Below are 27,164 nucleotides of genomic sequence, written 5' to 3' on the forward strand. Positions count from 1 at the left end.
ACGAAATGTGATGAACGAAACTGAAATCTTAAGCGAAATTATTCCAACACCAGGGTTAATGGTCGTAACATAATACAAAACTGAACTATTGCACGACCTACGAGCGATTTGCTTTTGTCTTTCTTTAGTCTTGTCTTATCCCAGAAGACCTTTATCAGAATTTTACCACTTCATAGGTACCTACAGCCATTTCATAGCATACTTAATACTCTTTTTTAACGTCCGTTTAAAAATAAAAATGCCATTTTAATTGGAAATTTGTAATAAATAAAGTGTACATACAATCATTAACATCATACCGGATATACTTAGTAAATCACAAAATAAATATAATATGTAATTGTATAACACGTAGAAAAATGAGGTAGGTAATGGTTTAGATAAGGTCCTTCCTGGGCACATTCGATAATAATCTACATCATAAAATCTAAGAAAATACATGTAAGTATACAAACATCACGAATAAAGTAGGTAGGTACTTCAAAAACTCTCATAAAATTATTTCTATTATATCATATAATATATACGTCATAAGGTATATACCTAATCATATATACCTTATGATATTTATGTGTTATGTCTAAAATCTCTATAAAGTATTATTTGGCTTTGCTTTAATTTATTATTTAAACCTCATAATTTCCTTTTGTCAGGGTATAAGGCTAGAGCCTAAGAAAAAACAAATAAAACTGCCAAGTGCGAGACGGATGGACACACAAAGGGCCACAAAAACCCTTAAATATTTGTTTTATTATAATTATTTATATTTAAAGTATGTATAACTAAATATTCTGAGACTAAATCCTGGCAAAAATGTTGTTTGGGAGTGCCTTAAATAGTTATGTGATTCTGTTTTTTTGTATTTCATGTCATAGCGGCAACAGAAATACATCATGTGTGAAAATTTCAAATGTCTGACTATCACGGTTCATAGAAGTAGCCTGGTGACAGACGAACAGGCAGAAAGGCAGATAGACAGACGAACGGACGGCGGAGTCTTAGTAACAGAATCCCGTTTTTAGGGTTCCCCTTCGGGTAAGGAATACTAAATAGTGCGCGGCGGACGATTTCACTTTCTTTTGAAATTAAAGAGAATTGTGTGGAAAACCAACTGCACCGCTGCCCCTTAATTCGTGTGCAACCGCCAAGTCAAGTCCGAATCAAAACTATTATTTATGATTTCTTCTCCTTAATTAATGTTTTGTCATCATAGAAAATATCACAGGTCACAAATAGCAACTGTCAGAATAAATGCTCCATACCTACACTTCTGAGAAAATTCGCGATAAACTAACCTAATCTATGATTTGTTATTCTTGATTATTATTTTTTTAAAGCCTCCATCGTTTGTTTAAAGAACATCTTAAGCGAGCAAACGCAATTTAGTTTTGCTTTCATACGATATAGGTAAACTTGCCACTTGTAAATTGTTTTACTCAGCTAAAAGAACAAGAAGATAGCTACGTTATTAAAAACAAAATTGGAAACATTGCCGATCACTACAAATTCGTAATTTTTTCGTTTAAAAATGGCGCCAAACAACCGCCATATTGATTTTTTTCAAACATATTATGTATAATCAATGCCAGTGTCTTTTGGGATAATGTAAGGATTCTAACGATACCTACATCAAAATGTTTTCAGGCATTTAGAACTTGTGTGTGGAATAAAGAAACTTAAACACATACATACAATATATCTGATAAAACATTACACTTCACTCGCACTTCTTTTTTAAGCAATCGTGAAAACATAGGCTTGAAGTTGACATAATTTTTTAGGTATTTAACTATGCGTAAATCATCTTGATATTTTATTAAAATATGAATTCAAAAATCTAAAAACCTATAACGAAGTAAATATTCTCTTAGTTGAGAATACAAATTGGTTTATTTATTTTTCAATAACGTAGATTTTTTCAATCATATTTAGATTAAAAGACACACATTTGACATTCGTTAAGATTTTAGGAATATTAGGGTTGGTACGGATTTCAGACTCGCTAAAGCAGGGACCAAATGTACCTATATAATTTTGGTGAATCTTACAGCGTGCTCCAGACTATCTCTATGTATACTACTTCTAAGTTTTGTCAAAAAATTTCTGCCATATTTATCACATAATATATTCAAACCTGCTACCGTTTTCTTTAATTTATCTTACTTTACATAACGGGTGGTTTTTATAAAAAGCGGATCCTTGACGGCGCGGCGACCAACTATGTAATCCTCTTTGCTTTGATTGCAAATTTTGTATAGGTACAAATGACAAGTCACCACCGGTTAGCAAATAACAGAATACGGGAGGTAAAATTCAGTAAACTTTTTTCGGTTGCCTAACTATTTTGGCCAGACTATTATAAGAGTAGAGGACATATAAAAAGTTATACAATATTAAATGTCATGAATAAATTGAACAATTTATCACAACACTTTTATTACTTTAGAAAACTGTCTTAACTTAGGTATTTAAAACTATATCTTTGGCAGTTTAGAATGTCTTATGTGTTTTTTTTGTTTCTCTTGCCGAGGATTTTCATAAGGTTTTTCGACATGAAGTACGGTTTTTCCGGGGAACCATCATTCCTCTCGCAATCTTCCACTGGAACAAATCAAAATTTATAAAGTCTCTGAAGCAGGATCGGTTTGAGTGGAAGATAAAGTTTGAGTTAAAAGTTAACTATGAAAAATACATTATTGACTATCCTAAGTTATAAGATAATCTACATCAAAATAAACACCTCTTACTGCGTACGTAATGGCTTATTAATACAGTAAACATGTATTACGTACATACTAAATAAGCTACATCATCATCTCAACCCCAGGACGGTCTTTTATAGGGGTTTCGACTCGCTATGCTTCTCCGCCTGGTATGGGTCTTGGTCTATCACCGTTTACACCACTGCGCTTTCCAGTGCGGTTCTCCGACCTAGATATCCGGTTCTCCGGTTAACATCTGCGTTGGTAGACCCGTTCGTGGATGACACACGAGATCTTAAGAGTCTCAGGGAGTCGCTGGATGCAACCAGAGCAGGATCGTTCAATTAGTACAAAATATATACCCAGTGGTCATCCATGGGTTGATACGATGATTATATACATAGGCTACTTTTGTTTAGAAAATCTAAGTAATAAGGGCACAACCTGCCATGGAGATTGTAATAAGGTGAATGAGAGATGACAAGGGGTATGATTTTCAAAGTTCATGTCATTAAACATAGCAGTAGAACTCCTTTTGGGATGTTGTTATTTACTTAGAAAGGATTACAGTAACAGTCTGTTGGGAAATTTAGTTCTTTCTTGAAGTTAGTAATGGATTTACCTAAATGAACTGTTAGATTAAATGTTTTTTTTAAACAACCTTAGACAACCATATATATGATACTTATGTGTAGTACCTACCATCTGATAGAGGATGAAAATTTATAGGCAAAAAAATTAAGTATTAGAAACGTGGGTAAAATCGATTCTAATTGCTAGAGAAATATAAGGAGGTACTTACAGAAACATAGGAACAGTGTGTCTACAGCCATTGAGTAGACGTTGAAGAATATAGTGCATATGAGGTAGGTTGCGATGCTCAGTATGATTGCAGGCACGTAGTTGTAGTGCAGACGCTCGCCTTTTGTTACTTCGTACACGTAGTTCCATTCAAGGAGGTAGTACACAGCGAAGCCCACCCCAATGGAGATCAAAAGCTTTGAGAGAAAGAAAATAAAGTCGGCCACCTAAAAATCATAAAAAAATTGTTAGTATTATCTTTTTTTATATTTGCTTTCTTAAAAACAATATGCGGTTAAATTAAAAAAAAATTGAATTCGGTTTCGGCAACAAGTTTCGCGGTTTAACATATTTATACCAAAATAAATAAAATTTTACTTAAACTAAACAGTAAATACATTTTTGTATAAATATGTTATAGCACATAGAAGTCAAGGTCGTTTTCAGCAGCAAAAAAATTTGCAACTAGTTTGGACTAGTTGCAAATTTTTTGACTTTGATAGAAAATGAAAATGAGAGTGTTCCCCGAATAACTGAATACGTCTGCGTACCTCTTTCGAGTGTACATACGTAATGTTATGCCATTTTGTGAAGAGTTGCGGCGTCTGTCTCCGAAACTTTCAAAAATAATAAACTTTATGAAGGTAATCGATTAAAAAAGTTATCCAATTTTTAAAAAACGTGTTATGTACAAAAAAAACGTTCAGTTAAGTTAATATGACCTCTCCCTTGTAAAACGACTTGTATTATAGCTCGCCAACTTTTTGTCTAACCACCTGCAAAAAATTTTACTCTTAAATAATACTTATCGTAAATTTGTGTTCTTTTTGAGAAATAAATGTCTTTAAACCTAAACTAATTATAATACCTACCTTATCCAATACGACAACTCTAAGAATATTCCTCATGAGCAATGAAAACGCGTCACTGGCGCTTCTGCAGAAGTTCTTCCCGTGCACAGCGCACATAATGTAGGCGTTCTTATTAACAAACTTCAAAAAGTTCTCCAAGCACCAAAACATGCATTTGCAGAAACACATCACGCATCTCGAAATTGGATTGTCGTATTTTTTGACTTTGTGATCGATGTATTCCAGGATTACTCGAATAACTTTTACTATTGCAATTATTAAAGCTCCAAACGCCACCGTTCCCAAGTGGTAGCTGAAATAAACATAATTTTGGTTTTATAATAATATATGTATATGTAATAATAGTACATAAGTTTGGTGTTGAATTTTTTGGCTGCGCAAGTTTGATTGAAATAATTAACGGTTGGAGGTCTCTTTTACGTAAAAGGCAAAATGATTTTTAAAATCAACAGCCTATAATATTATAGTTTACGGCCGAACCGGCAATGTATAAAATATTAATAGTATAATAAGCAAAATAGCCTGTAACAGTCCACTGCTAGATGAAAGGGTTGGGACTTGGGAGGAAATAGTAGACACCAGTAGTATCACAGAGTACGCTTCCGCCCGTTCTCTTCTCAAAATAAATTGAAATAATGTATATCCCTACGTAATGTAGTTTTTTAAATTAAATAACAAAATTATATATAATTAATAATTCAATTCTACTAATCAAGCCCTTTCATTTGATATCCATATTGAAGTAGAAGGGGAGATGACAACTGTATCATCTGCCGTCACGACTCGGCACCACACAATATAAATTTACCGGTATGTTATTTCTTAAACATAATAACGCTATTTCTGTCTACTAAGTAGCATAATCTTTTTTTTTTTAATGTTTATAGACGAGTGCTTAACTGCAATCATACCTGCGTGTAGTGCGCTTGCCTAGAAGATGCCTATTCACTCTTGATTTGAAGGTACTCATATTGTAGGAACTAGAGAAAATGGAAGCTGGAAGAGAATTCCAGATCCTAGCGGTGCGGATCAAAAACGAAGATGCGAAGCTATTCAAGAGTCGAGTACAAGACCATCTATGATGATTAATCGTACTCACCGAAGCGTTCTATGAATTCCTGAGGTAAGCGCGAAGAAAGGCAAGTCATTCTTATGGTAAGACCAGTACCACGTTGAAAATGTACTCGCTAACATCATATCCGTTACTCCGCTGATGAATAACATCGCCCAGAAAAAACCAAACACGTTGACCACTGTAAACGAAATAATCAATCAAATACAGTGAAACTATACATACATGGTTAAAAGAACAATATAATAATAAAAACCGAAAGAGAACTAGAATCTTCTATGAATATTGTGAATCGTAGAAATTAGAGTGGTCGCAACGGCTCAGAGATTTGCATGTCGAGTACATTTATTCGTCAAATAATGCAGTTATTCTGAGTGATCTGCTGTCCACTAAAAACTTCTGTTTTCCATTGCTGAAAATCATATATTTGTGATATCCTCACGTCTGGTAGAAAGAATAGTATAAATGAATCGTTAAAATTGGTTTCCTCAATAGAAAGTACCTTCTTACCTATTTATTCATTGTATAAATGAATAATAATCCTTTCATTCATGAAAATATTCATCTAAGTATCCATAACACAAGCTACGCTTACTTTGGGGCTAGATGGCGATGTCTGTATTGTCGTAGTATATTTATTTATTTATTTACCTGACATTAAACATCGACGAAACATAGAAACAAAATTGTACAGACATTAAGTCAAATTAAGTATAATAGGTATAAATAATTTAAACGGCTTACGTTGCATATAAATCACGTTGTTTGGATTCTCGATGCCGGTGAAATGGCAGGAAGCCAATTGACAAGGTAAAAGCCCATTGACGGAACTGGTATCATGGCATTTCTCTACGAATGTTAGTGGATTACACGGGGCCCCCTCCTGAAATTAAAAAACAGCATTTCTATCATGTAGGCCGACTTCCCAGGAACTTAGAAATTATCCAATTCCTCAATATAAACACCTCGCTCTGAGGCGTTCCATTTAAGACTTGAAGTGCGAGCGAGAGCGCGGAACGAGCGACAATGAGGCACAATCGGCGTCCGCGTTCGGCAGCGCTCGAAATCTGTCTCTCTCTTACTTGAATGAGCGATGCGTCCGCGTGGACAGCTGCTATACGTAAAGTGAATGTGATGTCAATTGTTTATAGCAACGATGATGATAGAAACTATGTACATTATAAAAAAAATTACATAATTGTATTTATGCGTACAAATAAATGTAACTTGATCAATTCAATTGTGATTTCCATCTACCTACTTTCTATATCCATAAAAAATATCTAGCAAACAAATAAAATTTAAATTTTCGTTTGAAATGCAACCATTCCATCAGTATTCTCTTATGACGTTGTCACGTTTAACTATCGTCAGTAAACCGAGTTTACTGACAACCGATTTTTTTAATCGCGTTTCTTTCTGGAGTTGAGGACTGAATTATGCTTGACTTAGCCCCAACGGAGATTGCCAGGGCACTCGAAATGCGAAGAAATGGTCAAACCTACAGAATGATATCCAGAGTTCTTCGTCGACCAGATTCAACGATCCATCGCAGTATCCAACGGTTCAAGGAGACCGGTACTTATGTGAGAAGAGCAGGACAAGGCAGAAATAAACGCACTTCGAGTAGGGATGATCGTTTCATTCGGCTTTGTGTACGTAGGTACACGGCCGTTTGACGGCCGTCCAAGCCCGACAAGAGTTAGAAGCAGTCCGGGGTGTAACCGTAAGTGAGCGTACGGTGCGAAGAAGGTTTGAAGAAGCTGGTTTGGGTTCATTTGTGCCCGCGAAGGCTCCAAGGTTCGAGGTAAATCATCGTAGAAACAGGTTTTTGCTCAGGAACATCGACTTTGGAACGCGGACCAATGGAGGAAGGTATTGTTTAGTGATGAGTGAAGAACTCTCTTAAATCAAATTGACGGCAGGCAAAGAATATAATTTTGTTTTTCATGCAAGATAATGCAAGCTTATCTTAATGATATGAATATCACTGTTATGGAGTGGCCGGCGAGATCACCGGATATGAACCCAATAGAGCACGTTTGGGACTTGCTGAAAAGAAAAGTTAAGTCCAGCATTCCAGCTACTGCCAACGTAGGTGAACTGCGAATCGCCTTAGTTGAGGAATGGCGGAGGCTATCCCAGGAGACCATCGATAACATCATTCTCAGTATGCCTAGACGGGTAGAAACTTTAATAAGAGCACGTGGAGGAAATTCGCGATATTAATCACGATTTTTCTAATTTAATTAATTGTTATTTTCGTATTAATTTTCACTTCCCGGTTAAGTACATGAAACGTTCCATAATGTACCATTTTTCACAAATAGCCTTTACTTGCAAAATCTGTTCTTAATGTGATCTCATTTTAAGTAAATCAAATTAAACTTTAAATAACAAAAGAAGTGTAGTAAGTAGATTTTAAAATAAAATCATATTTTTTTAATTATGGACCTTTTTTTTGTGTTCTACTAAATTAAGGTTTTGGATAGCTCGACTCTACCTACTTTATTCAAGTAAGTTTTGGTTTCTTAAAAAATATTTTTTGTTGTTAGTATGTTTATTAGAATATTTCTAATTCATTTTACATAAATCAATAATTTACCTCCGTGTATACCCCGTCGCAACTACACGAAGTATCATTTTGCAGGTTCACGACGCTGTAGGCCGACTCACCAACCGACAGCAAAAACATGAGAACCAAAATCCCATAAACAATGATAGCGCATTGGAAGATCCAGGAGAATATAGGGAACAAAATTGTGGATTTTATTGATGTAACGGCTCTGTAACATACAATATTTTTAACAACAACAATACTTTATGCTTTATATTAAAATGCACTGAGACGAGTATTTGGGTAATAGGTACTTTTTTTTCGACGAAAATATGATGGACGGCAATAATTTTGCTGTTTGTTGGACATTGCATTATTAGATATTATAAATACATAGGTTATGGATATCACAACTTTGTCTCTCCGAAAAACTCAACACAAACAATGATTGAATTAATTACATACTTATCAAATAGTTCGTCGTTGTCTAAATTCAATATTCATTTATTTCAAGTAGGCCTAATATAAGCACTTTTGAAACGTCAAGTCTGTCTGTTAGTAGTTACTCTACCACCGGTTCGGAAGGCAGATTCTACCGAGAAGAAGCCGGCAAGAAACTCAGAAGTTGCTCTTTTCCAACATCAACAATTTACATTTTAACATTCATTTCTTATCTTATGAGAGATGAAAGCGGAGCCGGATGCTTTCAAGCAACCTTGTCATTAAGGAATTGTATAGATATAGTATAGTAACCTCGCTGTAATAAATGTGTTTTAACATATTCTTTAAACTTATGCATTGGTAGGTCCAAAATTACCTTAGGAATCATATTATAAAAGCGTGTACTCAATCCCACAAATGACTTCTGTACGAGTACCTTTTTGACCGGGGGATGCTTTATAATCGATACCGAGTCCAAAACAGATTTTTATTGAATTTTTGTCTGTTTTTCCGGGCATCACGTGAACCATACTGAACAAATTTAAATAAAATTTTGTATAGTGGTAGCGGATATTCTGGGTCAACTTATAGGATACTTTTTATCGCGATAAACAATAAGTTTCCTCTGGGAAATGGGAAGAACTTTTTTATCAATTTTACTTCATAGCTACGTTGAACCGATTTTAATAATTGATTTTTTTATTTGAAAGTTTACTATACAATCAAACATGTATCTACTGTTTAATTTTAATGAAGATCTGATAAAATTGTCGGAGATAAAGGACATAACTCTTGGCAGATAACAGCAAGTCGCAAGGCATATGGGACAACGATCGAATGAGTGCGTACCATTCTACTAATATTATAAATGCGAAAGTTTGTGAGAATGGATGTATAGATGGATGGATGGATGGATGGATGGATGGATGTTTGTTACGCTTTAACGCCACAACGAATGAACCGATTTGGCTAAAATTTGGCAGAGACATACAATATAGTCTGGAATAGCTTATAGGCTTCTTTTTATACCGGAAAAGCAAACAGCTCCAACAAGTTAGCATCGCTATTTTTTCCGCATTTTTTTTTTAAGTCCGCGCAATTTGCGTTTAAGATTGACGTGTTTTTTGATAGGCATAGTTTAGGACCTGAAAAGTGACAAAGGCTGTTTGTCTTTCTTAGCGAATAACTGAAAAACGGATTTTCATAACAAACAAAGTGACTCATGCGGCTGATTTTTGTGTTTTTTATTATGGTTTTCTGTTAATTGGCTAAAATATAACTTTACTGGCGTACGCCGCGAAAATGTTTGATAATACATAAAAATAAAGTACTACATGTTTAAAGTAATCATTATTACCTACAAAAAAGCCCGGGAGGCTATATGTCTAACTGTTAAGTCACAATAACCACTTTTTGTTATAATTTTTCAATCAAAACACCGGCACAATCTAAAGATGGTGAATGTCACGTCCTATCATGATATTAATATCTATCCAAATAAATATTATTATAATTAAAATTGATTATGTTCAAGCAAATTCCTGTTTAAATATTCAAATTGGACCCATCGTTTCGAATTTATGACGGGTATAGAAATGCTAAAAGCAAGACAAATGCAGAGGGCCGCCCGGCCGCGCATTAAGTAGTTTGGAAATAAAACTGGACCCGGTAGGTGGCACTGAAATTAGGTTCTTGGTTTTTAAGATATTAAAACTGACAATAACCGATTTGATGCAGACGAAGTTGCGTGGGTCAGCTAGTTATAAAAATATTGTAAAGCTACAGTAAGTATACCTATTTCTTTAAACTTCTCGCGGGGGGATTTGCGGGATATTAGTTTATATATTGATCGTACAGCTCTTTTCTGCAATATAAATATAGTTTCAATATCAGCAGCTTTACCCCATAACAAGATTCCGTAGGGCATAGCACTATGAAAATACGCAAAATAAACAAGCCTAGCTATTTCACCATCCATCCACCATTTTAACACCGTCAGTAATCTGCTTATGCTTACTAAGCCGAGCTTAGTTTACCCGCTAGATACACTATATATATATATATATATATATAAATATAAATATATATATATATGGGCACCCCACTGTAACTTATTATCCAAGGAAACGCCCAGAAAAACTGTGGAGGTCTCTATTTGTTAACGGTAAGCCAGTGTGACACATGTGACATAACACTGTTTACATAATCAGATATCTTAACTCTTGTCAGTCTTAAAAATTAGAGATGTATCTTCAAACAATACAATGTCGCATGTTCCACTGACATGGTACGGTGGATCATTTATATACACTAAAAATGGAAAGGGAGCCAAAATCGAGCCTTGTGGGACACCCATTGAGTTATTATATTCAGGGTTCACCCAGGGTTTAGTGCAACGTTTTGGATACCAAAGGTTTTATGATCAACACAATCGAAAGCTTTAAATAGATCACAAAAAACATGTGAACATTCCCAGGCATAATAAATATGTTTTTTAAGTTTAGCGCCTGCATCCGTTTTGCTACGACATTTAGTAAATCTATATGTTTAAAATGAAATAAAACTTTGCACTCATTAATGTTGTTTTTTAATAAATTCTGAGCTGCAGTAGACGATGAATTTAGTGAATCTGTTAAAAAAATAGGAACATTCCAAAAAAGCTTTCAAAAGTACTTGCAACCTCTCTATCAGTTTACGTCTATTAACAATTTTCCAGGTTGTTTGTATTTTGTTTTCAAATTTTACTATCAGATCTTTAATGTATAGCGACTTGGCTTATCTACAAACATTTTTGAAAGTTTTGGAGTAACTTTTTACATATTCAAGGAAAGTTGGTGTCAGATTGTATTATATACAATTATATTATACATCATATACAACTTATCCCTGCTTTTATAAATGCCTAAAGTCACCCAATCACTTAACCTCATTTTTTTATTAAAATGTATGTATTTAATATTAAATATTTTATTAAAGCATTTTCTATTTCATTAAAGAGCGATAAAGACTATCGGGATGACAGTTTTCAAATACAAGAGCAGGAATTTTGGCTGATATTTCACCTTGAAATCGGGTCAGTTTACTCTGAGTTATAGACCTGCACTTAACAATATGTTTATTTCTATTTGTACCAAGAACAGTAATTTGTTGGCCACAATCTGACCTTAAATTGTTTAATATAATAGGTAAGTAAACGTATGCACTATGTCGTTCACTCATTGAGGAGGCTGCAGAATTTTCTTCCGCTTCATACCAAAATTATGTTGGCCCAATCTTTATTGCTACCAATACTTGATTACGCCGACGTCTGCTATTTGGATGCCACTGAAGAGCTACTTGACAAACTTGAAAGACTTCAGAATTTGTGCATTCGCTTTATCTTCGGATTGCGCAAATTCGATCACGTTTCTGATTTTCGTCGTCAATTAAAGTGGCTGCCAATTCGTTTTCGCCGGAATGTGCATATTTTAACTGTCCTTTACAACATCCTATATAATTCTTCTTCTCCTGGATATTTGTGTGAGCGTATAAAGCTATGTCTTCCGCCTACGAGACCCTTGCGGTCTTGCGTGTCAAAAAATCCTCTTGATGTCCCTTCATATAATACTATTTTCTTCCAGAAATCTTTCTCCGTCCACGCTACACACCTTTGGAACTTACTACCAGAACATATTAGACACTGCCGATCGGTGCACTCTTTTAAACACAATGTAAAGGAGCATTATCTATCGTTGTCATAGTATATTTATAGTATATTTATCACTGTTTACTTATTATAGATATATATTTATATTTATATTATATAAATATTTATTATATTATTTTTATGTATTTTGTATATATAGTATATTCGAATGTTATTGTATTAGTATGTAGAATTTTGTTATTATCTAGATATATTAAATATACTTAGTAGTTATGAAATATATTGTACCTTTATTTGACCTATACCACAATTAAATCATCTTACTCACATCCTGGGGTAGCTGGAAGAGATCTCTTATAGAGATAAGCTTTCCTTTGTACACTTCATGTATCTTATGTTCACAATCACAATTTATGGTACATAAATAATAAATAAATAAATAAATAAATATCGATTTCAATAACATAAATATTCGTGGTACTTCAAGGTACAATGTGAAGAGGTGTCATTAGACTTATTTACAATACTTGTAACAGTATGATTTAAGTTGCATGCAAAGTGCTGCTTAATTTTGTAGATAAAATAAAACTATCTCTAGTCAATAGAGATGACTTGGATTTATTGATGTCAAAAAAAAAACTGCCTTACTATGACGGCATGTCAGGTTATAGATTAATATATAATTGAAATTATGAAATATGTTAATTTTGCTTGAACTAAATGTGCCGCAGTAATGAAAGGAACACATAACGAATCTTCTTTTAGTTTTACTTTGTAAAGCTAGTAATTTATCAATACATCTTATAATTTCATGCTTTTTCACGTTAGTCGTCCCAGCCAATGGACGTCTACTGGCTGAACTAGGTGAGGTACCTAGTTCCTAAGACCTATAACTTAACGTTTAATTATTTCCAACTGGACTGGACTTTGATTTATCCAACTGGACATGTCCAAGTGGGTTTACCAACAACGCTGGATTTTCCTGTCAATAGGTATCAAATAACTATAGTACCCCCTATGATCTAGGTAATCTGACAAACGTTTTGTAGAGCAGTGTCGAACTATTGAATTTGTTGTACTAAAGATAACGGCCTAAGACAACCGTCTCAGGCAGTTATATACAACGTGTAAATGAAAACCCAAATAAAACTTCACAGGCTTTAGAGGTATATAATTTGATGTCTCTGCGACTTATTTGTGAAACCGAAAACCTAATAGTTTTTGAATAAGCCACTACGATAGTTTTTACCGAAAGAAATCAGACACAGCCCTAACATCATAAGCAAAATTAATATCAAGTGATTCCTGTCACTTTATTAGGCGTCTTAGCGTACCTACTATGTGCGTGTAGGTTTTTGATCTTCAATAGGGTTGTCACGAGTAAACACTTAGAATGTTTTGAATTCGTTTGTATTGAAAAATAAATATTTTTGTTCTGTTTTAATATTTATACAGGGTGATTTCTTATGAAATATACTTATGCATCCTCCAAGATTATTTCGTAATCCGGCTACACGTTGTATATTATAGTCCAGATTTTTTTACGAAAGAGTACGTTGTAATCCGACAAATTACTATATTAGAGCAAAATTTTAAAAAACTTACTTGCTTCCTTCACGTATGAGTGCTATAGCTATATTTATCCGACTTCGCAGGAATACTACTACCACAATCAAACTAAGTAGTAACACAGCCAATACAATGAGAATTACGAGCCAGGCTTCATATTTCGCAAAAATAAACTGCAAGTATCCTTTCAGGTTGGTTGTTTGGTAAAGACCGACAGGGTTTGCTTTGTAGTACTCGTAGTTTTTGTAACACAGGTAAATAGCTGAGAAAAACAAAAGAGGATCGTCATAATCATTAAAAAAAAATAGTTTATTTGATATTATCGCGTGAAAGTTAACTACGATTTGTAAAATTCAAATTCAAAATTTCTTTATTTCAAGTAGGCCTATTATAAGCACTTTTGAAACGCATGTCTGTAGTAACTCAACTACCGCGCCGGTTCGAAAGGCAGATTCTACCGAGAAGAAGTCAGCTAGAAACTCAGCAGTTGCTCTTTTCCGATATCATTTTACAATTTAATACTCATTGTTCATATCTTGTGTGAGAGGCTTGCTCAGGCAACCTCGTCATTAAGAAATTTATCAATAGTCGAATGTATTAAATGTATTTTTATACATTCCTTAAACTTGTGTAAAGATAATTTTATAGATTTAACTAGTGTTTTTACCTTCACTGGAGGAAATATTAATTTTATAAATTTAAAATGCAAATAAAAATTATCAGAAATGACAGGATTTGAACCTGCGACTCTCTGGCAATCGCGGCCTGACATGGCTAGTTTCCTAGTCCTGAACATTTAAGATTAGGTTATGTTAGGTTATTTTTGTATTATACAGGTAAACAATTATTTTTTTCAATTTTTTCCGAAGACTAAAATTGTTTACCCCTTCATTAAGCGCGCGACCTGATATTAGTTTGTTTACATTTAGTCCGGGGATATATTGGTCGCAATTTAGATAGCAATCTTCCGACATCCGACTGTTTTCCAGTATTTTGAGATGAGATCGCATAAGCAAACTTGGTTAAACATCTCACAGTAGGCACACAGGTCTCGTTTCTTAAAAAGTAGAATTACTTTACACCGCGGCAAAGGCAAACAGAAATACTTCGTTAATTTTATAATAAAAAGAAACTCACCAAATCCCATTACAGCAAACAGGCCCATGATCGAAAGCCAGACCACGGGTTTGATCACCCAACGTAGCAAGAGTATGTAGATGAAGCAAAGCAATACCACAGCGACCAACGCTCCGGCCATGTACCATCTGGACTGGACCAGGTCTTGCACTATTTTCGACGACAACTGCTCACATAATACAATGGAATATTACTATCGGTATCATTAAAAAAAAATAACGGCTTATCAATACTTTTGTCGTTTTAATATATACGCAAGGTAACACTGTTAAGCTGTTGGCTCCACTTGAATATGACAGATGTTTTTACAAAGAAAAGCCAGGTGGTAAATTTCAATACCAGGTATCCTAACAGACATCTAAACAAACTCTTACTTCCCGTTTCAAAAACTGCTTCTTATCGCAAAAATTGTTATTGTATGTCTATTAAGATATACAACAATTTGCCTGATCAATTGAAAGAATTAACTTTTAATGCGTTCAAGAGAAAACTGCATAAATGGCTAGTTAGTAAGTGTTTTTACTCTGTAAGTGATTTTTTTTAATAGACTTTATATAATTTATTGAATGAAATTTTATACTAATTAATATTTTATAATGATTTTACTATTAGACAAAAAAATTTACTGACATATTAATACCGAATAAATTAGTTTACATATGCATTTTATATATTTTATATGATTTATGTTGAACTTTTATTAATTAATTTATTGATTCATGAATTTGGTATCATATGAAAATCTTTCATATTTTGCTACAGTTCATAAACAAAATAAACTAAGCTAAATAAACTAAAACATAACTAAATAAATATGAATTGTAATTATATAGCTTTAATGAAATTAATTGTAATTAATCAAATTCTGAATGGTATTAATTATTTTTAAGTTAAGATTTGCATGCCTTTAAATGGGCTAAACATTGTTCTGTATAACTTTTTGTAACACTATAATTTGACATATTGTTTTGCAAATAAATGATTATGATTATGATTATGATTATGATTGACTTCCCAGCATAATCATAAAATATAAATAAAGAGTGAAGGCGAGTTCGTTGGCTATGCCTGGAAAGGGAAAGTGTATGAATGCCTCACTCCAGAGTTTACGAGAAGAGGTTTTCTTTTAAAAACTTTTTAGATTTAGTCACTATACTCACTACCAATACCAGGCCTCATAGTTTAAAGACGCAGCCAGGAAAGCTTACTTGAAACATAAAATATTCGTAGGCATTGCTTTTCATCGTTATGAAATACTTACTTTCAATAAGATATTAGATTTTTTTCAGTATTATTATGCACTTTTAGTTGAAAGCAAAGAAAAAAAGTGCTTCGGATATGTATTTGATGAAGAAGCATTGTAACTTGAATCAGAAGAGGAGAGAGACTTCGCAGTAAATGTAATGTTTGCTCACAAAAAAATGTACAGAAGAAAAATATAAACTAAAAAAGCACTATAGCGTAAAACAATAAGAAATAGGATTAATGAAAATTCTTTTACGGTTTTGAATGCAATATCTACTTTACAGACAGAGCGTTAACAAAAGGAGATAAAATTATTATAAACAAACTTTGATGTTCTTTGCGTTTTTTTTTGTGCAAAGAACTATCTTCTATTCTCCGATTTACTCAAAATGTGGATACATTTTGGGTATATCAGAGAATAGAAATTAATACATTTTAAGGATGCAATCTACTATGGATAAGTAGGACGATTGTGTTAGGTAGTTCGTATACTTACAGTTCATATTATACATTACGACTACACTTACACAATCGCACTTATGATTTTAAACTTCATGAATTTCATAGTAAGAATGAATGTTTGCATGCACATAACTACATTATTTTTAACGATACATTCAAGAGTTATTATTATCAATGAAATTAATAGGATTGATTGGATTCTAATCATAAGATCATACTTTACCTGTTTAAATCCAAGCAAGTTGGTGAGTTGTTCAAGCACCTCCATTTGTGACGTCACGTAACACCTCCGTAGCAGCTGTGACGTTTAGAAAGCACCGACCCAACACTGTTTCGTGTACACAAGCATGGATTGGTTAGTTCGTGAGCTTAGAGCATCTATGTTAACTTAAGTAACACCTCCTATTAATTGCCGCCCTGTGTTCATCAACCTGAGGCGTGGGTTTTAAGTCGCATGTGCCTTTAATTACACAGTCAACATGCTGCTTGGCGGCAGACATAAACACTATGATTGGCGCTGGGATAGTTTCTGAGAAAAGGTCCGGATGCAGATCTATGTATCATTTGCCCGATCCGATCATCGTATCATTCGCGGTACGGTATGAGGTTCCGATACAAAGCCGCGTGGAAACAGTTTTTTATTTCTACCATACAGCAGGTAAGCCCGGTACCATTTTAGACTGAATCATTACTTACCATGATAGCAGTCACAGACTAAATTGAGGAAGAATAAAAAAAAATAGTCCACTTTTATGTCAGCTCTCCAGTGATAATCGGAAAAATGTGATTCGATATAGAACGGGCTGTACCAGATTGGCGTATATATAATTATTATATGATGACGTTGAGTTTACGGCAGATCAGAACAGTTGTCAACACCCCTCCTATTCCCGCGAGCGAGGCGAATATGGTAATATATGGGAGAGCGGGCAGCAGCTTCCTCTGTGCTACTACTACCATCTACTGCGATCAACAACCCGTTTGGCCAGCGATGTGATTATGGGCAAACCGTGCATTGCGAGAAATCTTTAGTAGGTACAGCAGTGGACTGTTATGGGATACCTATTATGCGATACAAATATACTATGTTACCTGAAGAGAGACCACAGCGAGATTCGAAGCTCAATAAGGTACGGTGGTTCGGATGCAGTGATCTAATCGGGCAAATGATACTATATCTGTACCTGGCTTTAGATAATCCCTCAAACCCTTAATAATTACTCCATACCTCAGCCTATGTAAAGTGGAAAGCTTTGGTACAGAAATACGTCGATCCAGTTATAGATAAAAAAGAATTCAATAGGTTTTCGTGACGATTTAAAATCACTGATGCGTCTTATGACTCACAAGCACAACGTGCAACGTGACGATACCAATCTATGAGATAATTTCGATTATTCTCTTCATAATTTTCTGAGATTGTTGATTAGGTACGTGCTAGTATCATTAACATGAAGATTATGCAGTGTTTGTAAACAAGTGATGCGTATCACGTATATTTTGCTCGGACGCTATAATTATGCAAACACTCAAATATTATTAACATTATCGATATGTGCAAGCTCTAAAGGTTCGGAATACCACATACTATGAAATACATATACAGGTTTAAAAGTGACACGGTGCACATGCTAAATAAATAACTTGTTTAGTAAAAAAGCTAAAGGCATGCAAGAAGCCGTGCTACTACGTACAACGTGTGTTTCTCGCTCATTCATCGTGAAGAATGTAACCCAGCTCGCGGTGATCCAGCCCACGTATGAGTCCAGGGCAGTCGCGCGGTTGAGCAAGGATTTCTGGGCGTCTTTCGAATTTCGGACGCAAGTTTCGCCGCTGCTTTCCGTCCATGGAGTGGTCTTCGATGTGTCTTTGCATTGCAGGGTTGAAAGATCTCCGATGCAGCGGTACAAAACTGAAGCGGGATCATTCTCTCTATTGGCATTCGGTTGTACTAGGAGGCACATCATCATGCCACAAAAACTCGTGGGCAAAACACACCATTTAGTATAATCAAACTTACACACGTATTCAAAAACACTACTTTTTTCCCTCAATGTGTCGCTTCACGAGCATAATATGTAGTAACTATATTGCGTAAATTAATAACGAGTACAATTGGCAAAAACGATACCTACAAAAAACATTTAAAATAATATTTATGAAAGTATTAATTCGAATTTAAGAAATACCCAATTTTTATATAAATATTAGAAGAGGCACCTTTAATTTGATAAGCTGTTCCAAATTTTGTTTTTTTTTTTTAATTTAACCTTTTGAATATTGCCTAAAGATACTTTAGTCCAAATGAAATTATAAAATAGTTGGAAAATCCAAAAGTGCACGTCTCATAATCTTATTCATTACAATAAAATTGAAATTATTTGTAAATAATACTTAAACTACATCTAATTATACCGTGAAAACTGAAAAGTAATAGGCTTTTATTCCTCAAAATACTGAAGCCTATAAAAAACCCAACTCGATAAGTGAAGTATTTCGCTCGTTATCGTGACCACAAGATACGGGATCCGCACATAAAGACACACGGACGTCTAAGACAGAACTTTTTAAACATTTTTTTAATTAAATATTAAAAAGAGATTTAAATATATCATGAGTGTTAAAAATAGTGTTTTTTCTCAACATTTGTCTATTTATATTCACTTATAAAAGCAATAAAGAATAACTAAAGTGACATTTTAAGTTGGAGAATCACTCGGTGTGCGTAAACTGACAGTAATACCCACCTCAACGCTTCGCTTATGAGGCGTGCAAAAATAAGAAAACCAACGTGCTGCGTGTATATTGTTTTAATTACCTGGTTGGCTCTGCAACACAAAACTAGCGCACTTCTCCTCTTGTATGTATTGCATCGCTTGGGAATACGTCATGGTCTGGATGTTCACATCTTCGGTGCAAACCATATCCATTTTAATTTGTTCGAAGGCAGTGGGATTTTGTTCCAACTCTTTTTTAAACAGCACAGTTCTGTCTGGACATTGCGATGCACACACCTGAAACATGAGTAAACATTTGTTTGCGAAGACGGCTATAACCCGCACTGGATCTATAGGTCATTTTTAAACTCTGCCTTTTTCTCATATCTGAATGTCTGTGTCCTGAAGCTGGTCATTAATAACCTGCCGATGTTGATGACTAAAGTGCTGCCAATTTAGCCGCAAATCTATACCGATAGCGATAACTACATAATTGTAAATAAGTAATAATTACTGACTTGTGTAGTCGGACATCCGGTTATAGGGGTTCCTGGCGCCAAACACTTAGCGATGTTGAAAAAGATTAGATACTTCTTTTCTTCAAGGCCGGAGTCCAGCCCACACCGTCGTCCTCTTGAATCAATAGGCGCTAATAGTTTGTCGACGCTACCTCTCGTCATACCTTTTGTTACCAGAATAAAAAGTATTTAATATGTAAAAGCATCGAACTGCCTAAAAGTTAAAGAGACCTATGCAAGTTATAATTAAGTAGTATTTATACTAGCTGTTCCCCGTGCTTTCACTCTCGTTAACACGGTAACACGGTGTCCTCCTCGGGTCCGCTTGCTACCGATCTCCTGACTGCTATGAAGACTCTTGCTGGAACGGGCGTTTCTTTTGAACGCAATCTTCAACGTCACTAACCACGCAAGTTAGATTCCGCGGTTTAACCTTGCGGACCCCTTACTGGTTAACTCCCTATTATAATTATCTCTTTACTAGGCGTCCATATGACAGGTTGTTAAGGACACTTGACAATGTTTTTCTAGATGGTCTTGATAATTATTAAGTGCGTTATTGTGGTTTTTCTATGATATACATTATCCCGAACTTTTTTTGGTTAAGACCAGTATTGTTGTCTTACCAAGTATTTATTTATTACTCGCTAAATCTTTTTCTTTAGGATTGGCTTACAAATATATGTACCTACCTACAATTATTTCAGGCTTCAGGCAACTTCTGGATATAATAACTTTATAACGAGGAGAGAAATAGGTTTTCACAAAATGAAACTTATGAACTTATGCAAATTACCTAGGCAAATTGCAAAATTGTTTTGTTAAGTTGTGTGGTTTTGTCGCTAATTATGTGTTATCTTACCGTAGTGTCCAACGTAGCCCCACGCCCCGAGGAAGAGGATGAACATTATTAACCATAGTATGTCCGTGCAAGAACGGTTGTGGACCGGGCCGCTGAAGTTAGGATCGTATCGTAACGGCTCCTCTGCGAATGAAATATTATAACTTTATCATATCATCATCGTATCAACCCATTATCGGCCCACTACAGGGCACGGGTCTCGCCCAACAATGAGAAAGGATAAAGGTGGGTACACCACGCTGGCTCAGTGCGGAGGGGTGGACTGCATACATCTTTGAGACCATTATGGAGAACTCTCAGGTATGCAGGTTTCCCCTATCGAGTCCCGAGTCTTATGGTTCCATAACTAGTTACGTCGCGATGACAAATGTCAAAACGGGCCTATTACATTTTTACGACTATAGTTGGGTATGTTATTTGATTGTAGTATTACATTATTTTTTTCTGGAGCTAAAAGTTGTATATTGTACTAATTATAAGATAATTAAAATAAGGCTATTTTAAGATTAATATGAAGTGAAGGAAAAGAGTATATAAGGACTTTTATAGCAAAGATATGTGTAGTGTATGATAAGCGAGGGTGGATAAATATATCAGTTAGCAACCAACGGCTATGTTTACTACAATATAATTTATACCACTTTTGTTCTTTGCAGCGAAGTAGGACTCGCACGCGTTACGAATTAGGCTAGGCATTTGTCAACAGGGATGAGCGCGTCTTGCACAAACCGGTTAATTTAGGTTTATTAAACACTAGCTGATCCGCGCAACTTCGTCTGCATCAAATCTTTTAGCATTTCTATACCCGTCGTAACGTCCGAACGATAGGTCCAATTTGAATAATTTAAAGAGGAATTTGCAGGTACATTATCAATTTTAACTATAAAACTATTTTTTTTGATAAGGATCTGGAAGGAACGTCACTATTTTAAGATTGTACCCGTGTTTTGATTGACAAATTATAACAAAAAGCGGTTATTGTGACTTAATAGTTAGACATTTAGCCTCCCGGACTTTTTTGTAGGTAATAATGATTACTTTTAACATGTCCATCCATCCATACATACATACATCCATCCATCCATCCATCCATCCATCCATCCATCCATCCATACATCCATACTCACAAACTTTCGCATTTATTATATTAGTAGGATAGTACGCATGCATTCGATGGTTGTCCCATATACCTTGCGACTTGCTGTTATCTGTAAAAAGTTATGTCCTTTATCTCCGACAATATTTATCAGATCTTCATTAAAATTACACTAAACATGCTTGATAGTAAACACTTTCAAATAAAAGAATAAAGATTAAAATCGGTTCAAATTTAACGGACCTATGAAGTAAAATTGATAAAAATTTTCATTTCATTTCCCGGGAGAAGCTTATTGTTTATCGAGATATAAAGTAGTCTTTATGTTGTCCCTGTATACATTGGTCACCCAATTAGAACGGTAACCAGCAGCATTTCGGTTCGTTCTATCATTTAACCGGTAGGTAAAACGCAGAACATTAAAATAAACCGGTTATACAACAACATTTTCCGGTAAATTAAAACCGGCCCTGCACGCGACGTTACGGCTACGACACCGTTGAATGAGTTAGGTTGAGGTAGTATACTATGAAAATAAATCAGCGAACACACAGACGACCTACTACAAAATGCAAAATTGTAACCGTGACGTACCTATTCATAAAATACTAATAATAACTCAAATAAAAGTGGAGCACAGTCGATATGGGGCGTTGAGAAAATGACTACTTTGAGACCTGTCAATTTAGTCCAGTTTATAGATTAGTGTACAGCATTAGCACCAATGCATCATAATACGAGGAAGCCAAGGTCGCCAAAAGTACTTACTAGCTGTAAATAAGTAGGTAGGTACGAATAGCCGTTGAAGTCACTTACTAGATTTTTTCGACGGCACACAGCAACCCATGGTATTAACTCTTCAGTTCACTACATAACAATAAAGTTATAAATTTAAATGTTTGATTTCTTATGCTAATTTTTTTCATTAAGAGTAATAACATTTATAGTGATAACCTACGAGCAAGTCACTAAGTGATAAATTTAAGATAAAATTTTGTAGCTTGATTGGTGGTCTGCTGCTTATCTTGTAAAGCATGAATTTTGTTAAATATACAAGTAATTGATTGTTTGCGCGGTACATTTTGACATGAAACTAAGCCAATTTATTAAAAAGTTTTTAAGCAGTAGGCAACTTACGGGATTTACTAATCAAGTCGATTTATCTGTGAACAGTGATTACTAGAAATATAGACAAACAAATGTTTCGTTGTTAATACACATTGGATTTAGATAAAGTAAATAAAAGTACACTAAACGATATTTAGGGCCCTATTCAAAGTGTAGGCGTGGACCATTAATGCGTCACTTATAACACTGTTTTCTTACCAAGTAACAATCGGATGCGGGCCTTAATAAGTCTTAACACGTTGGCTGCTGAAAACACAACGTTTGTGTTTGAAAACTACGTAACGCGTGTGCGGCTCGAACACGCTAGGCGTGTTAAAATAAATGTACCTACAAGGATGCGGCCGAACACGCTAGGCGTGTTTTTCCGGCGTTCTGCGAGTGCGGCAAACACAAACGCTGTGTTGTTTAAATATACTGTTAGAGCGGCCTTTACGCAACAAGTGTGTTATATGTTACCGCAAGTACGTTTTATTAAATATTAGTTTAACGTTAACGCAATTACGTTTTATTATATATTAGACAGTATACCTACTTAAAATTCGTTGTTTTGTGAGTTATCTAATCATTATACATGAGTGTTTTTCTTAATAATTCCCATGCCATCGAGAGTATCGACCATCACACGTATAACTAACAAGTTCATATAAAAAACATGTTTTCGACCAAATATTTGCAACAATAGTATAATACCATCGATCACTAAATAATACCCACCTAGATAATTGCATTGTTTTTAAATATTTTATAGGGACGCGAAATAGATATTGATATCGATATAGGATCGTCGTCCTATATTTTAGCATACTATACAATGTTTTTCTGCAATAAAGGTATCCGCAACATAAGTTTGACGTCTATTTGTATATTTTTTAATATTTGTACGCCTGAGTTCGTCTGCACTATTTTCATTGGTATCGGTATCGTCAATAAATTATTTTATAAATATCGGTTTGCATTCCATTATACCGACAGAATTACAAAACGATGCATCCGCATCCTTATTTTTTCTTATCGTCTTAAATAAACGTTATCGGTGCGGCCAGCGGTACCAATAAACTACTCAGGAATGAGTTACTATTGTTTCGAATTTAAAAGTAAATTTAACAATGGTTCTGTATATTTACTGGAAGGATTATTATATTTAAAATGCATATTATTTTCAAATTCGCTTCTTTGTCGGCAATCCGCATTCGTATGTAAGTAGGTATTTAATACTGTTTTTTTACTTATTTATTTATCATGATTCGTAAATGACATTCACAAGTTACACACAGGTTGACGTTGCCGCGATTTTGAATATAGTAAAATAGTGTACCTACGAGATGTAAAGCCACTATATTTAAAGCTCTTTAGAAAATGATTATTTTTGAAAAAAAGAAAATCTGTGTTGACTACATTAAAGTTTTATTCTATTTTATCCAACAAAAAAATACAAATTGCTATTAAAATGCGACAAGTGTTGGGTTTTCATGTTGTTCAATAAATAAATGAGAAAATACGAGTGATGTAATAACACACCTGTTGCGTAAAGGCCGCATAGCTGTCGCGATAAGTTTAAACACGCCAGGCGTGTGGGGCCGCATGCTCGTAGCGCCTGTTTCGAATACGCTTCACCAGTGCTGAAAACACGCCTAGCGTGTAATCCTGCCGCACTCGTGTACCGTATTTGTTAATGTTAGGCAGCAGTCAACGTGACGAACGTTGGGATAGATCTGCGCCCATCCACTATCGCAAGGGCCATGCTATTAAAACAAATAAAGATCATATATAAAAGAAAAAAAATAGAAAGGCATGGGTGTGTCACCCAAGTTTCCACTCTCGTAGGAGAGAAGGTTTTTAGACCATAGGCACACAACGCTGCTCCAACGCAACTCGCAAGCAGGATAGATTTACGGAATTACCTAAGGAATCGCAGCGGTGAAATTTAATCAAAATGCTACCTACTTAATATATATTATTACACTATCCTATTTAAATATTTCCCAGTATTGTCACTGGATGCCAAATGCCAATCTATGTATTTATCCTTAACCATCCCGGACTGTATAATTACCACTCGGTGAGATTAAGGGCTAAATTGTGGTGGAAAAAAATAGTTTACAGTATTACAAATTCAGGAGTGCAATCACATAGTATTAACCTACATTATGTACCTGTTACATATTCGTAGCTCGACAGCAAGTAGGTTGGTACCTACTTGTCGACTGTCGTAGAGTTTATTTTTAAACTAGCTCGCAGTCAGTAAGAGTATGGTTTAATTTTTGTCTTCAATAGGGCTGTCCAAGGAAATAGATTACCTAAAGATGTTTATTAAGATGTGTATATCTTAGTTACACCAAAGGTTTATACAGCATGGGCAAATGCCTACGAATTCAGCTTTTCAGTAAAATAAAACCTTTTAGTAAATATATATTCAGTGGCGTGCACTTCATACATGAACAAAAATTCTGCCTACCCTAAAATTTTTGTGTAACTCAAAAAGGCGAAGGATTTTTCCATTTTATGGCATGCCACTGTATATATCCTTACATACATTTTGTATTTAATTTTGCGATTCTTGATTTGACAGGAAGTAAGTCTGTCTACGGCGTTGATAAAAAATCGACCTTAACTTGGCCTGATTTGATAATTGTTATTTATTTTTTGTTTATAAATATTTTAGTTAATAATGAAGACCCACAGTCGCAAATGTATTTAAAACTACAAGTTTTACTGTCTGACGAAATAGAGTAGGGTTTTTTTACACTATTCAGTGCCGTCCTAGCGCTTAAACGGAATGAAGACTATGTCAAATATTTTTAGATCAAAATTTTAATTTTATATCGACTTTGTAACAAAAGTAAGTGGAGAAATAAATTTAATAAAAAATTTACATAGACATTTTTTCCTCACGCGGCAGTATTGTTTCAAGTGTTTTGATGTTTTTTTAAATGTTTAAATTAATATTGAATGCTGTAATAAAATAATTTTGTGTGATACCTATTCTGTTTCAAACGGCGTTGTCATAATACCGTAGAGGCCACGAGGGGACCTTTTTGCGGCGTTCAAAGTTATAAATGATGAAGATCAAGAGGCTGGCCTTTCTTACTGGAAATTTAGTCTTCTTTAAGTTTTTCAAAATCAGGAATATTAATAATTTTTGAATTTTTAACCAATAACAAACCTTTTTTTCATACGAATTTCAATCCCAATTACTAATATAATTTCGATACATTTTTCCAGGCTGCATTCCGAATCTTCGCATGTATTTTTAGGTGCCATCGGCTGGATTTTTAGGAGTTTGAGAAAGAATTAACACCTTTTTGAACTTATTGACTGGACTACATCCTCTGACAATAATTATTATTTGTATAAATATACAACCCTAAATAACAGCTTATTGTAAATGGTGCATACCGGAGTCTTCGTATTGTTCGCTTGCCGAATGACTCAAACGTAAAAATCAACCACGTGTTCCAGACCGTAAATATACTATCCTGTACCCTTTCTATTTCTTGGATGTATTTTTTATGCCAGGAAATTTGGCGCGCTTGGTTTTGAGCGAGATGCCAGGTTTAATTCACGGCATGGACCAGTTTGAAATTCGATTGATGATTTCTAAATCGGTTCAGGTTCGATCTAGGCTGGATTCTGCGGCCCCCGCCACAGCAGTTTGAGCAAAACAAACAGACACACTTTCACATATGTAATATTAGTGAGTATTTTTTTAAAAACATGTTACATTTCTTAGTTCAGCGTGTAGTTGGTTCACCTACTTCGTTTTCACCATTTCTAGTTATTTATTATTATTGATTAATCTTCAATATTGTTACATATAACACTCAAGTCATGTTACGCTAGAATCACGGTGGAACCGTTACGTTTCACAGCCACAATGTACCCTTAGTTTATAATTTTCTCGATCGCAATGGAAGAGTTGTTTTAGAGTATGGAAATACTTGAACATTGGAGTAAAATAGATCCTATTAGTATCGTATTAAAACACAAATCTGCCTGCAATTATTTCGCTCTGCCTTTTGACAGAACTTTTGTAATACAAACAACAGAAGTACAGGCTTTCCGTCTCTAAAAAGAGTGACAGTAAGTCCACGATACAGCGTTTAATACTTCAGAACAACTTTAAGCTCAACTTGCAATCGAGCGAGCAAATCTGAATGTGAGCATGGGCAGGAGACATTATGGGGAAAGATACCATTCTATCTTCAAGCATGAGCGCACGGATGGAAATGATCATATCATCGTATCAACCGATAGACGTCCACTGCTGGACATAGGTCATTTGTAGGGAGTTCCAAATTCCACGGTATTGTGCCGCTTGAATCCAGAGGCTACCTGCGAC

The 27,164-nt window shown here is 34.8% G+C and overlaps 1 protein-coding gene across 2 annotated transcripts; it reads right to left on the minus strand.

Moving 5' to 3' along the window:
* Nucleotides 1-288: 288 nt before the first annotated feature.
* Nucleotides 289-22,580, minus strand: LOC120623384 (choline transporter-like 2). 2 transcript variants are annotated; one of them, XM_039889386.1, is made up of 13 exons: nt 22,514-22,580; nt 20,602-20,724; nt 19,740-19,903; nt 19,323-19,518; nt 18,199-18,416; nt 14,798-14,963; nt 13,697-13,922; nt 8,053-8,233; nt 6,192-6,330; nt 5,475-5,628; nt 4,376-4,667; nt 3,505-3,730; nt 289-2,601 (listed from the first exon to the last, which is right to left on the minus strand). In XM_039889386.1, exons 1-13 carry the CDS (start codon nt 22,542-22,544, stop codon nt 2,501-2,503), a joined length of 2,217 nt encoding a protein of 738 aa, XP_039745320.1. In that variant the 5' UTR covers nt 22,545-22,580; the 3' UTR covers nt 289-2,500. The 2 variants fall into 2 exon arrangements, with proteins under 2 accessions (XP_039745320.1, XP_039745321.1); XM_039889387.1 differs by lacking the exons at nt 19,740-19,903; nt 22,514-22,580 and having other exon boundaries at nt 20,602-20,662.
* Between the last annotated feature and the right edge of the window lie 4,584 nt (nt 22,581-27,164).

Source organism: Pararge aegeria, chromosome 4, assembly GCF_905163445.1.
Source record: "Pararge aegeria chromosome 4, ilParAegt1.1, whole genome shotgun sequence".
NCBI lineage: Eukaryota > Metazoa > Arthropoda > Insecta > Lepidoptera > Nymphalidae > Pararge > Pararge aegeria.

Bases quoted from the DNA above. Each gene is read 5' to 3' on its own strand.
- LOC120623384 (XM_039889386.1), bottom strand. From the start codon at position 22,544: ATGGGTTGCTGTGTGCCGTCGAAAAAATCTA. The intron at 18,417-19,322 runs GTAATTAAAACA...ATCCCGCTTCAG, and splicing joins TGTGTTGCAGAGCCAACCAG to TTTTGTACCGCTGCATCGGA. The intron at 3,731-4,375 runs GTAGGTATTATA...TATGATTTTTAG, and splicing joins GAGTTGTCGTATTGGATAAG to GTGGCCGACTTTATTTTCTT.